Raw genomic sequence first — 13525 nt, 5'->3', positions numbered from 1 at the left:
GAGAATAATAAGACAATTTTTGCTTCTTTTGACCATAACTTCCAAAATATACCTTTATATGAAGTGACCAATATATCATTTAAAAGGTATTATTTTGTACATTATGACTGAGACCGTACTTCAAAATCTTAAAAAAAAGGACTTATCGGTTTTTGCAAACAAACTTCATATGTATACACATATATTGTCAGCTCAGAAACAGAAGGGCGCTATCACGTTCTAAGATTTTAGCATAAATAGAAACAAAACAATAAATTTTCATCATGACATAAAAAGTTTAATCAATAGAAAATGAGTAGATTTATAAGCATTGTTCCCAATATTGGGTAACATAGAGCTCTTGTGCTTGTAATTTGTCACAGTTTATTGAAAATTAAAATAACCTAGATTTGACACAATGATGTCGAGGAGATTAAGCTTTACAATGTGATAGCAATAACTCAATACTCCCCCAAATTGCGATAACGGCCTTCTGGTTCTCAGCAAATGGTGTGTGTATAGGGGTGTGTAATGTGTGTTGCATATGGATTTGAATATGTCTGCATATAAGAAATGTATTTGGAATATACATACTTGGGTGCACATGGTACTGTATGAGCTGAAATTTTCGCGTACAGATATTTTCGCGAATTGCTACTTCTAGGACATTTTCGCGCGTTGTTAATTTCGCGGTTGCGAGGGTCTCGCGCATTTTTGTTTTCGTGCGTTGTTATTTTTTGTGTGGTTATTTTCGCGGTTCAAAGGCGATTCGCAAAATTCGCAAAAATAAAACCACCGCAAAAATTTCAGCTCGTACAGTAACAAATACTTGGGGTACGTGGCAAGCCCTTTTCAGACCACATGTGTGAACATACCCCAAGTTAGTACTGAAATGAGTAGACACATCATACAATCTGCAACAAGAACAACACCAAGGGGGAAAAAAAACCACAACAACGGCACAACTACATCCCTGAACCTATCAAGGCCAGCGCTAGCCTTGACTTCAGCCTGAAGCAGGCATAAAGTTATCACGATACATGAGGAAGGAAATCTAGCCTGTGGGTAAAAAAGGCAGGTTACTCCAGGAGAGCAGACTATACACTTAAAAAACATGTTTTCACATGATTTCACTTGTGAAGAGTTTTCATCTTCTTCTTTTGCAGAAAAGGTGGAAACACAGACAAAAGGAAGTAAAGAGTTTATAACCTCACAAAGGGCACCCCTCTTTTCAGAAGATGAGAGAGAGTAAAAGGAGAGGAGATACAAAGAGATAGAAAGGGAAATGGAAGGGGGAGAGCGAGGAATGTATTGAGGCAGTTTGCAAACTTTTGTCCATCTGACATTCACAGAGCTCTTTGATGGTGATTATTGGTAACAGATATAGACATGAAAAGAACAAACTGAAAGAGAGAGATGGGGAAAGATGGGGGTAAATGAAAGAGAGTGGAGAGAAGAAAGGAGGCAGTGGCAAAGATTTTAAATACCATCAAACATTTTTCAAGAAAGCTCTTACATTCCTTAATGTGAGAACTAATGTACGGGGGGAAGGAAAAATGTAAAAACAAAAAAGAAAAAGTAAGGGACAAAAAGGAATATATCAGATGATTGTCAGACTTTCAAAGACAAAAGAAGAGAGAAAAGAGAAAGTGAGAGAATAAAAAGGAGAGAAAAAAGAAAGGCTTAGAACAAAAACTACAGAAAAAAAGGAGAAAATTTGTGACTAGATGAGCTGAAGTAGATTTGAGAGACAATATACATGAGAGAGGGAGATATAAAGATGAATGTGACCCAAAATAAATGAGAAGAGGAAAGAAACAGAAAGAAGGAAAGGCTGTTAGAAGGTGGGAAAAGAGAATGAGGAGGAATATTATCATGCAATTGATACCAGGAACCATGGTAATAAAAGAAACCCAAAACAGAGAAGAAAGAGATGAACAGGTTGGAGAAAGTGAACGAGAAATATGCTTGTGCTTGATACAAGGGATCATAAAATGAAATGGAACCTTTAACTTTATGTGCCATGTTCGCATGCCCAACTCAGTCGACAGCATGCCAACTTCGCATACTCTGCTTAAATGCACAAACCCTCCCAAACCGATCGATAAATCGCCAAATGCCATCATAGTACAATGAAAGCATTTCTCGCGATTCCGTTCCTCTCACATATAGCTTGCATTTTATGTGGTGATTGACTAGCAAGCAGTGTTCCCTAATGAATTTGTGTGAAAATTCTAAGTTTTTGTCACTGTTTTGTTTGCATAAATCATGTCTTTACAGTAATGTAGCTACTGAGCATTTCAAAGAAAAATAATCACAGATTTGCCATATGATTTACATCAAAGCAAAGCTTGGCATTTCCTCTATAACTTTGCTCACTGCATGTCCAATTCACCAGAAGTTACATAGAGTTGAAAAACAGAATGTCTCAGAATAATGCGACAGACAGGGGGTTTCCACCATGGCACACAAAGAGTTAACGAAAGAGATGGAAGAGAAGAGAAAGAGATGAGGAATGGTAGGAAAGAGGGAAAGAGAGAGAATATTCTGATGTGGGTTCACGGAAGTGTAAGGATAAAAGGTTGTCTGCAAATCAGCGCTGAAACTTTTTACGGGGCAATCATGCGTGCTGCCACAATCCTCGAAATGACAAAAAAAGTGTAAATCAAAGGTTATCTCTGCTCTTTTTCCCCTTTCTCTCTTTCTCTTTGAAGACCACAAACAACTTTACACATGATGCTCTGGAAAGCGGAGAAGCTGATAGATTCAGTGCACTTTCTGTCGACTTGTGAATCTGCAACAACCTGTATCATTTGATTGGCAGGTGTCAAAGAAACTTTCTTAAAAGTTTGCACTACATGGAAACTTGTTTCATTGTACAGTGACAGTTCATTTACCCTCAATTTTTGGAGGGTATTGAGTTATTGATATCGCATTGTACAGCTTGATCTCCTCAATAGACATTATGGTGTCAATTCTAAATCATTTCCATTTTCGGTAAAATTTAAACATCAAAACAATAAGGGCGTTCTTTTACCCAATATTTTGAACAATGCCTTTAAATCAACACACTTTGGATTAAACACACCTTTTTTTTTTCATGAAAATTAATTGTTTTGCTTTCATTTCTGCTCAAATTCTTGAACTCGATAGCACATTTCTGGTTCCTAGCCAGCGATATAGCATGCAAAGCTGTTTCACTGGAATCAATTTTGGTAATCCTTTTAATCTTATCTTTCACATAAAGTCAAGAATTAATGTCACCATGGTACAGCACGCATTGAGGTGTACTGTAAAAGCTGTCATTTTCCCGCTAAAACTTTTGCAGTCCCCCTCTAAAACATTCGAAAGTCAACTTGAGAGATTAGTTTTGTGGATTTCACAAATCACTGTTTGTCCATGTAAGAACATGCATAAGCATCACAAACAGACAGGCATCCAATAGTACATTTACGATAGCATTGGTGTCAAATTGCAAGAACAACATCTCGCAAAGAAATGTCTGCGATGCCTCATTTGCAAAAATATCTGTGTGCAAAAATAAATAGCTTTTATAGTAATCCTTATTCACCGGCAGAAAGATCCCAGACATCTGTTGCAATGGGGAAGGTGGGGGGGGGGGGGGCTGGGGTAGGAATGATAGTAAGCCAATAAATGTGCAGAGTGAAGGCTTAAAGGACAAGTCCACCTTCGTACACATGTGGATTGAAAGAAGGCAACAATATTAGTAGAACACATCAGTGAAAGTTTGGGGAAAACCGGACAATCCGTTCAAAAGTTATGAATTTTTAAAGTATCTGCGCAGTCACTGCTGGATGAGAAGACTACTACAGTGTTTGATGTCACAAGCGTGCAACGATATACGGAAAATAAAAAGAGAATTTCACAAAACTTTACTTTTTGAATAAAGTGCATATTTCTTCGACTTTTTATGTATGTACGTTAACGGTAATATTATTCACCCTGCCTTCTGAAAGAGAGAAGTTCTTTTGTTATGCGAGAAAAGTGAAAATATGTTGAATTTTCTTTATTCTTTCTTTATATCGTTGAACACATGTGACATCACAAGCTATAGTAGTCTTATCATCCAGCCATGACTGAGCAGAAACTTCAAAAATTCATAACTTTTGAACAGATTGTCCGATTTTCCTCAAACTCTCACTGATGTGTTCTACTAATATTGCTGCATTCACTAAACCCACATGTCTATGAAGGTGAACTTGTCCTTTAACCAAGGAAGTTTCCCCCTAAGAATTTATGTTTATGGTCAGTAATGCTTCAAAATCAAATTTTTGGAGGCAAACAACTATATTCCATGGCAGTGTGACAACAGCCTTAGACTTTGTTTACAAAATTGCACCCTAAAATTCTAAGAAATCAGGCAAGGGTTATATCGTTTCCATATAGTTGTGATAATAATCAATATCATACATGATTGTGAAGGACGTATTATATAAGTGAATCAGAGAACAATGGGAGGGACGAGAGATTGACCAGTGTATTGGTCACTGGGGAGATAACAAGAATTGTCATCAACAAAGCATTCGTTGAATAACAATGAAATTGGAGGTGATGTAATATCTAGTTTAGTGGCACCTGTCTGCTATGGGGGGGGGGGGGGAGTGGAAGCATGCTTAAGAATAGGGATGAGGGTTTAATGGAAGTACTGTGAATGATATTCAAAGCTCCAGATACAAAGCATGTTCCCTAACTGTGCCGGCAAATGTGCCGGTTTACACTACGGAGTGCTTGGGGGTAGGAAATGGATAGGGGTAGGGGTTTGGAAGTGGGACAATTTACATATAATGGAGTGCAACATATATAATCTTACACAAGAAGCCCCCCACCCATGTGCATTTACCGTGAAGCTCATATCCTGCCGGAGGAGACACTGAGTGTATATAATCACATTTCTCATTAGCATAATGATCTACATTGTGACAGAATGGGGAATGATATGAGGTGAGAGAAGGAGAGAGGAGATACAGGAAGATAATATATTGTCATATTTCTCATTAGCATAATGATCTACATTATGACACAACGGGGGATGATATGAGGCAAGATAGAAAGAGAGAGATAGGAGAGAGGATACATATGAAAGATATTCAAGAAAATTGATAAAGAAGGAAATTAGAGAGGAAAAGAGAGACAGAAAGTAAAGAGAATAAAAAGAGAGAAAGAGAAAGGTAGAGAGAAACATAATGATATATTCCTTTTATGAGAGATAGAGATAGAGAGAAGCATAATGATATATTCATTTTATGAGAGATGGAGAGAGAGAGAGAAATAATAATATATTCCTTTTATGAGAGATGGAGATAGAAACATAATGAAATATTCCTTTTATGAAAGATGGAGAGAGAAAAAAATAATAAGATATGTCTTTAATGAAAGATGGAGATAGAGAGGAACAGAATAATATATTCCTTTTATGAGAGATAGAGACAGAGAAAAACATAATCATATATTCCTTTGTTCGGGATATAAGAGAAAAATCATCTTACTTTATACTGCCCTTCCTCTTGGGTCCTTGTAAGTCATTGTTGTTGATTGGCAGACTGCCTGGGGTGCCTCCTTCAAGTTCTGCAGAACAAAAGGTTGGTGCAGAAAGATAGAGAAAAATGGTGATAGGTAGATATTAATCAACTACAAACACATCACAAGCATACAATTTTGGAGAATGTCGTACCAGCTGTACAGAAGGCACTTCAGTAACAGAATCACTGCAGGAAGATAGTAATGTAATGAAGCTATTAAAAAGAAACTACAAGAAAGCTATTTTTCTCATTTTTTTCATAAAAACATCTAGTAGTATCTTGATAAGTATCTAGATGTGTTTTAGAGAATTACGCACACATAAAGACACACACAAATATCACCTGATTGATTAACATGATAACAATAACAGAAAAAAAGTATACAAACAAGCTCATGACAAGAGTAGGAAAACCCTTTTTACAAGGCATGTGGTCCATCGCTCAGACCACTGTAGCTTTCAAATACTTTCATATTCGAATTAAGAAATGAAAAAAAAAAAGGAGCAATTTCCTGGAAAACCTGACAGGAAATCTTTCCTAGAAGTTTCAGGGAAAAAAAATAGGACAATTATAAGGCAAAATTTCTTGTAAATCATAACTACACTGTATATATCCTCATAACAAAGAGACTCCATCCACACCCAGATACCTAGAATCAGCTTGGCAAAGTCATTGGTATACTAATTGCCACATAAGGAAATAAGCAAGCGATGTTACAATAAACAAACAAGACACACAATAACAATAAAAACAACAACAAAGGTGTTAGTTTGTCTTTGGGAAAGCCCTCAGCAACAATAAAAACAACAATAATAGTGTAAGTTCCTCTTTGGTAAACCCCTGGACTCATGAGATACAGATGGATTCCACATCCTTTCCCACGAATTCTAGGCCTTCATTAGAGAAATTTCTAAGAAGACCTTTGAAATCTGATCTACACATTTCATACTTTTTACACACACATGTACACACAAACATACAAGCCATAATGCGAACACATGACTGCCCTGGCCCACTACAACAGCATATTAACTTTGCCCACTTAGTCAAATACCTGAAAAATACTAAATAATGGGAGCTTCAGCTGAAAAAAAAAATCTGACCTGGTTAAAGAAACATTTGAGAAGTATGAACATTGGTACAAAGGGTTTGATATTGACAGAGATGTTAATAAGCATCTCAATCCTATGCATATACCACAATACAATGACACATCATTCTACACTACAGATAGTGTTATTTCATTACTATCACCACAGCTATCATCCATTTTGATAAGAATTCAAGCAGAAGAAATCACACCCTTCCCACCAAATTGTCAAGCTTTGTAATGATCCAGAAATTAAGACTTTATATAGGAGGAAGAATCATAATATAGTAAAATTGCTCACAAAAAGAACAACTTCACTGCAAGAATTAACCAAACCAAAGGGAAAATCGATAGGTTATTCATTAGAATCTTTTCTCATTTGAAAGTACAATTGTGACATGAATCACTTATTTGCATTAAAATGGAAAATATCAAAATCCATGATATTCCGTTCTTTTTCCTTTCATCCAAGATCCATTTGAACTTTTACCATATGTTTGTTTGCCATTCCTCTTCACATGAATTTCAACTTGAGTAAAGATTGGAGTTTTCCTCTTAAACTTTTGCAGTCCCCCTCTAAAACTTCCTAAAGTCAATTTGAGTAGAAATTGGGATTTCCCTCTAAAACTTCTGAAAGTCAACTAGAGCACACATTGGCGTCTCCTTCTAGAAGTTTTGCTGATAGATTAAAGGCAGGAGAGTGAGAGAAACAGAGAGATAGAGAGAGTTTATTTTCTGCAGCTTTAACAATATCAAAAACTTTATCTCCCTCACCCCCCCACCCCCCCCACCCCCCATCTCTATTTCTGCTAAGTTGGGTATTTTTCACTTCAAAGAATAAAACATCTCCATTGCAGAGGCTCTGTCATGCCTGGTGGTATTTCCACAGAATTACCAAGAGTTGGTACACCAGCGCACAGTGATTCATCTGTCCGGGTGAATACAAAACACAATAAAGACTACAGTAAAGCGTCACAAGTCACACAATTCCCCCCCCCCCCCCCTCATTCTGGTGGCTAGACTGATGTGATGTCATTTGAGTTCCCTTCCAACAGAACTCTCCCCCTTCGCCCCCCTCCCCCTTCTCTCTCTCTCTCTCTCTTTAGACAACAATGACATGAAAAATACAAGCAATCTTCAGGATCGAGATAACAAAAGAACGCACAAATCTTTCCAGAAGTGAAATACTTTTAAATAGGGAGGCCGGAGCCTGGTATACAGGTGCTGTTATGACTTGTCGATCCCCCTATTGACAACAATCATCTGCGGAAGAATGCATTGCGTGCAGATTGGTTACAGTCTCCTTTCAGTACCTTTCAGTAAAGATGGACTAGCTGTAACTGCAAGCACTGATGGTAATGATTATCGGGCACAAAATGGCGGCCTCACAGCGCTGCTCGTAATTGAAGATTGGAGGAGTAATTTCCCCTACCCCAATCCCCCCTGGAAAAGGGAATGAATTGTTTATTGGCATACAATGTCCTTACGTTTTTTTCAGCACTCTATATACTTTTTAAATATTTCATAACTTTCCGACAGTTTTGTTTAAACCTATTTCAATCTCCAGCAAGGGTTTCATCGGGGCTTCGTACGTTGCTCAAAACAGCAACAGCTCAAAAAACAAAACAGCAACAGCTCAAAGACGTAGGCAGGAGGATCATTCCGCATACACCCACGTATCGTTGCATTGTCCCGATCTGGTAATCAATGCACCACAAACACAAACATGCATTTTGTATGGATGCAAGAAAGGCAGTGCCATCACCTCACGCTGTGCCACAGTGTCTTCGGAAATATAGAGCTGTAAATATGTTGTATATTCCCCACTACTTAGGCATGTGCTGGTGCATGTGAGCTTGTTCGTAATTCAACGGCGTGCCATCGTGTGTCAAATTGTGTCTTGATTGTTATTTTCACGTGAAGATGAAGCAACTTCTGCCCATTTACCTCTGCCAAGAATCTCTCTCTCTCTCTCTCTCTCTCTCTCTCTTTCTCTCCTTTGCTGCTACTTGTTTGTTTGTTGTATGCTTGTCTGCATGTTTGTTGGTTAGTAATATTAATGGTTAAGTTTTGAAGGGTTATTGATGAAATGTCAGTACAATCTGTGGCAAAAGGAACTGGTGATTAGTTTCTCGAGGTAATACATCTGGACCACGAATCTGAGGATTTCTCTCTTTTCTTTTAAACATGGGATGTGTGCTCAGATCTATGGCATTAGTGATGTTATGACCATGGCAGAGGTTGGCACTATCCTGGTGCTTCTAGTTTTTTTAAGAGCAATGATTACCGTTTACTCTACGATAAGTCTTTGCAGCTATGCCTTCCGGGTTCTCTTGCATTGAAGCGCCATCTGCAAGAACAAAATCCGTACAACGTTGGCAATTACGATAATATGATTTAAAGCAACTGCAGCAATCAGAAAAATCTCCGTCACATCTGGATACATCTTCAATCCTACTAGCCAGGTTCAATCCTAGCCAGAGCATGTTGCGGCATGCTTCTCCTACATCCAGGTCCACATTCAGGTTTTGACAATCGCCTTTTTTCCTAAGGGTTACTCACACTTACTTGGTAATAATAACCCATTGAGGACAACATGCATTTCCCACAGACACCTGCCCAAGTATACTTGGGGCTAGTCTCTAATGGGTTAAACTGTTTCTTGACAGACTGTTGTTCATGGTCTAAATCAGGGCAGTGATTGTCCAAATAGGGGACAGACGCATCTTCTCTTTTCTGTGGTAATGCTTGCAAACTTTCTCCAACTACATCCAAAAGCAGAAACAGAAAAGAAGGCTCATCAGTAACAACCTCCTATCTACCAACTACAAAATATTCAACATTTTGAGGAAGTTGCATACCCAGTAAAAACACCTTTGTTTCTACCAACTCCAACAACATTTGACAACATTTATAGGACAGGTTTCAAGGAAGCTGATGGACATGTATCCTGATGTAGCAGGTTGTAGCACCAATGGCAACTTTTGGCATCCCACTAAAAATTGAAAGTCAAGGACCTTTGGTCTGGTGGCGGCAGTTGACACTACTATTATACAGGCACTTGATGGACTTACATGTACTTGCCACATCACACAATAAACAGAGCACTGGTCAAAGATAAGATATTCAGCATGGTCAAAGCCACAGTGGTCTTTTTGTGTAGACATCCCATTGGAGTTATCAACAGTCATTTACCAGCAGCAACATATGTTCCCACTATTTAACCATTTCTCTTCCAGTGACTTTGGACAGTGTATAGCTTTATGGGGATTTCTGTGCCAATCAGCACTAAAGCACACACAGGGTTAATTGGTACGGTGTATAATGATGGTACGTTGCCACATTCTTTATTCTCCACGTTCCCTGGAGTATGATTTAAAGGGTGTGTACAGTTCTGGTCGAGGTGAGGATTTAGCTTTTAACGTTTCGCGAGATATTCAGAAACCACTCTATGAGATGTCAAAGAGCATGCAGTTCTAAGGGGTATCAAAAGTTTATTCGATGAAAATCGGTTTTGAAATGGCTGAGATATCCAAAAACAAGGTGAAATAAAGAGATCCTAATAAAGTTGTGGCATGTCGCCTTTTATTATTAGCACTTTTTTGGATATCTCAGTCATTTGAAAACCAATTTTCATCAAATAAACGTTGAATCCTTCTTGAAATTACACGCTCTTTCATATTTCATAAAAGGCTTTTCATTATCTCACTTAGGAATGTTCAAAGCATGAATCCCCACCTCAACCAGTACTATACAGTCCCTTTATTATTGCAATCGTACCAAAGTCTTGAAATCTTTCTTCCAATCACATAACAATAACCATAGTTTTCATGGGGTAGGAAGGGGGGGGGGGGCAAAGATGGGTACATAAAAGTGGTGGAATATGATGTTAGAGCCACAACAATGAAAAATAAGTGGAGCATCACAAGAGCATTCTCAAATATATAACATCTTTCTGTCAGTACAAATTCATATTCTTGAAGTCTGAACATTTCACAAGAAGTCTAATTTCAGGTTAATGAAACACATCTTGAAGACCTTTAGACATACAGGTATACCAAACATGCACTTGTATCGCAAACATAGGTGTGAATGCAAGTGGTATGTAAAGTGGAGTCAACTTGTGCATGTGTGTCTGTGTCTGTGTGTGTGCGTGTGAGAAAGATGTGCCATGAATATTACTTTTCATATCTGGAGCAGTGCAGAGCAAGCATGGCTTTGTGACACCATTACAAAAAGTAAAACTTGGTAACGTAAATCTTCATCTCTATCTTCAGTATGATTGCTTATCACTTGCCTTTTTTAACTTGTATTTTTCCGTCTCCCTTGTGCTGTCTACACTTAACCCATTGAGGACGAATCCCGAGTATACTCGGGCAGGTGTCTATGGTAAATGCATGTTGTAGCAAAATCAAACTGTCCTCAAAAGGTTTAATACATTTCAGTATACTTCTAGGAGGGTATAGTAAGGGCAAGACTCCTATACATTGGGTAGTTTGCAGCAGGCCTTAAGTTCTGACTGATTTGATAAATTTTGATGTATCTCAATGCGGAGGCACAAATAGTATCGCAGCAAATAACCGTGCCTCATGAAAAATACTCCAGAATCATAATAATAATGGTTATTACAATGATGAAAGTAATAACAATTGTGGTAACCATGGTGATGAGAGCAATTATAGCAATAATAGTATCAATAACCATGACAATGACAATAATACTAGTACTGTAAATAACTATCAAAGCCATGTTTAAATGCTTCCATTAACCTAAAACAGTATGCCCATCACGCATGACTTTTGTTTTGTTTTTTAATGCTATGACAAATTCACAACTGAATGGGTGTTTTTCTGATTAGGGAAAGCATGCTAGAACAGGGAAAAGATTTGAAGGAAATGGCCAGGAAGCTGGCTGTCTGTTTGTCTGTCTGTCTGCAAACCTATTTTGACTTTTCACAAGATAGTTCACTCCTGACTGCTGACATTGTCTGTTCATTTCCGAACTCCTACCGACTTTGAGCAGACCATGCTGAAAAGTAATCAGGAGGTTAAAAGGTAACAAAATGGATGTTACAGCTATGGTGGGGGATAAAATCTACAGAGATTGGCATTCCAAGTCTTATCTTCAATGCAATCATATCAAAGTCATGAAAAGTTTGTAACATATGTTGTCAAACATGTTACATGTATTTAAAAAATCCAAGTCCAGTTTCAAGATGTCTGCCAATTCTCAAGTTGGCACCAAATCAAAACAAAATGAGATTTAAAAAAAAAAAAAGAGAACAAAACAAACAAGTTGTGGATATGAGAAAGGTGAATGCTGAGGCAGGCACGGCTGATGTGTGGTAGCCTAAAATACAGTGCATGTTTTGCCCTGACTATGAATCCCACCGTAATACCTGCTTGGAATAGGCAGCTGCATGTATCGGCAAGAGAATATATCCAACGAAGTGGTGCAACAGACGCAATTCTATTATCGTCTGGACTGTAAGATATTGTCTGGACCGCAAGACATTGTATGGACTGCAACGCACAAATGACCACAGTGGACCTGGCCTGGACAAAAAACAGGTCGGAACAGTAGCTGAAACACTCACAAACAGGCTGTGTTTTGACATCTATTCCTGAGAAAGGAGCTCTAGAGCTTAGCCTGCAATCTGTAGTGAATCTGTGTTAATCACATCTTGCACTTAACTCTTTACGTGAAAGACTAATTGTTGCTCTATGGGATTTGTGTGTATTAGGTACTGCACAATTGCAACTTTGGCAAAGCTATTAAGGTTAAAGGGTGTGTACAGTTCTGGTCAAGGTGAGGATTTAGCTTTTAACGTTTCGCGAGATATTCAGAAACCACTCTATGAGATGTCGAAGAGCATGGAATTCTAAGGGGCATCAAAAGTTTATTTGATGAAAATTGGTTTTGAAATGGCTGATATATCCAAAAACAAGGTGAAACAAAGAGATCCTAATAAAAGGCGTGGCCTGTCGCCTTTTATTATTATCACCTTTTTTGATATCTCAGCCATTTCAAAACCAATTTTCATCAAATAAACGACAAATCCTTCTTAAAATTACCTGCTCTTTCATATTTTATAAGAGGTTTCTCATTATCTCACTTAGGAATGTTCAAAACATGAATCCCCACCTCAACCAGTACTGTACAGTCCCTTTTAATTGATGTATACTAACAGGCAAAAGTCTAGGGTGGCTTTCACCATGAGAGTGATTTTCCATGAACCAAGCTCATGAATTCTGCCAGTGTGGAGTGTGATGTGACCCACAGTCAGATTATTAAACACTACGATACCAAAACCGTGGAGCGTTGCAGCATTTTGAACTCTTGCAGTCACTGTCTGAATATTGCCTGATTTTTCAAAAACAGAATGTTGTAAGCAACAAGGAGAGTGACATTGTAGCAATGGAACCCAGTCCTCCACTATCACATTCCACTCATGCAGTCACTTTGAAAAGATTTGGCTGCTTGGAAGCAACATGTTGCAGGCAACACATGAGTCTTGAGGTTGCAAGATACAATGCAGTACTGCCACACTTCACTCATGACTGCAGCCACTGTGTGACAATTGCTGCTTTCAAATGCAACATTGTAAGCAACACAGGAAGTTGCTGGTGTTGTGACATATCAATTACGTACTGCATACACTTTGGTACACGAAACACAAACACAAGTAGCCACAAGTGTCTTCACTTAACCCATTCCACACTGAATTCTGAAATGTCCATAGACTTAATAAGCAAGCCACCAGGTTCCCGTATGGAACGGGTTAACATCGCTCCATGAACAGCCTTAACAACAACAACAAAACCAAATTGTGCTGAATGAGACAAAGACCACATGTGACTTTAACTCAACGACTTTCGATACATGTGTGACAACATCGAGACATACTGTGTGTGTG

The 13525-nt window shown here is 38.2% G+C and overlaps 1 protein-coding gene across 1 annotated transcript in view; it reads right to left on the bottom strand.

The window, feature by feature from the left end:
• The window catches only part of LOC140245536 (triple functional domain protein-like), a 333573-nt gene that overhangs the window by 7897 nt on the left and 312151 nt on the right, over positions 1-13525 (bottom strand). The window contains exon 37 of the mRNA XM_072325101.1: positions 5487-5565. Within this exon, the coding sequence (XP_072181202.1) occupies positions 5487-5565 (79 nt within the window). The remainder of the gene's footprint in view (positions 1-5486; positions 5566-13525) is intronic.

Source organism: Diadema setosum, chromosome 22, assembly GCF_964275005.1.
Source record: "Diadema setosum chromosome 22, eeDiaSeto1, whole genome shotgun sequence".
Taxonomy (NCBI): Eukaryota; Metazoa; Echinodermata; class Echinoidea; order Diadematoida; family Diadematidae; genus Diadema; species Diadema setosum.
This window is presented reverse-complemented; position numbering and strand designations above follow the sequence as displayed.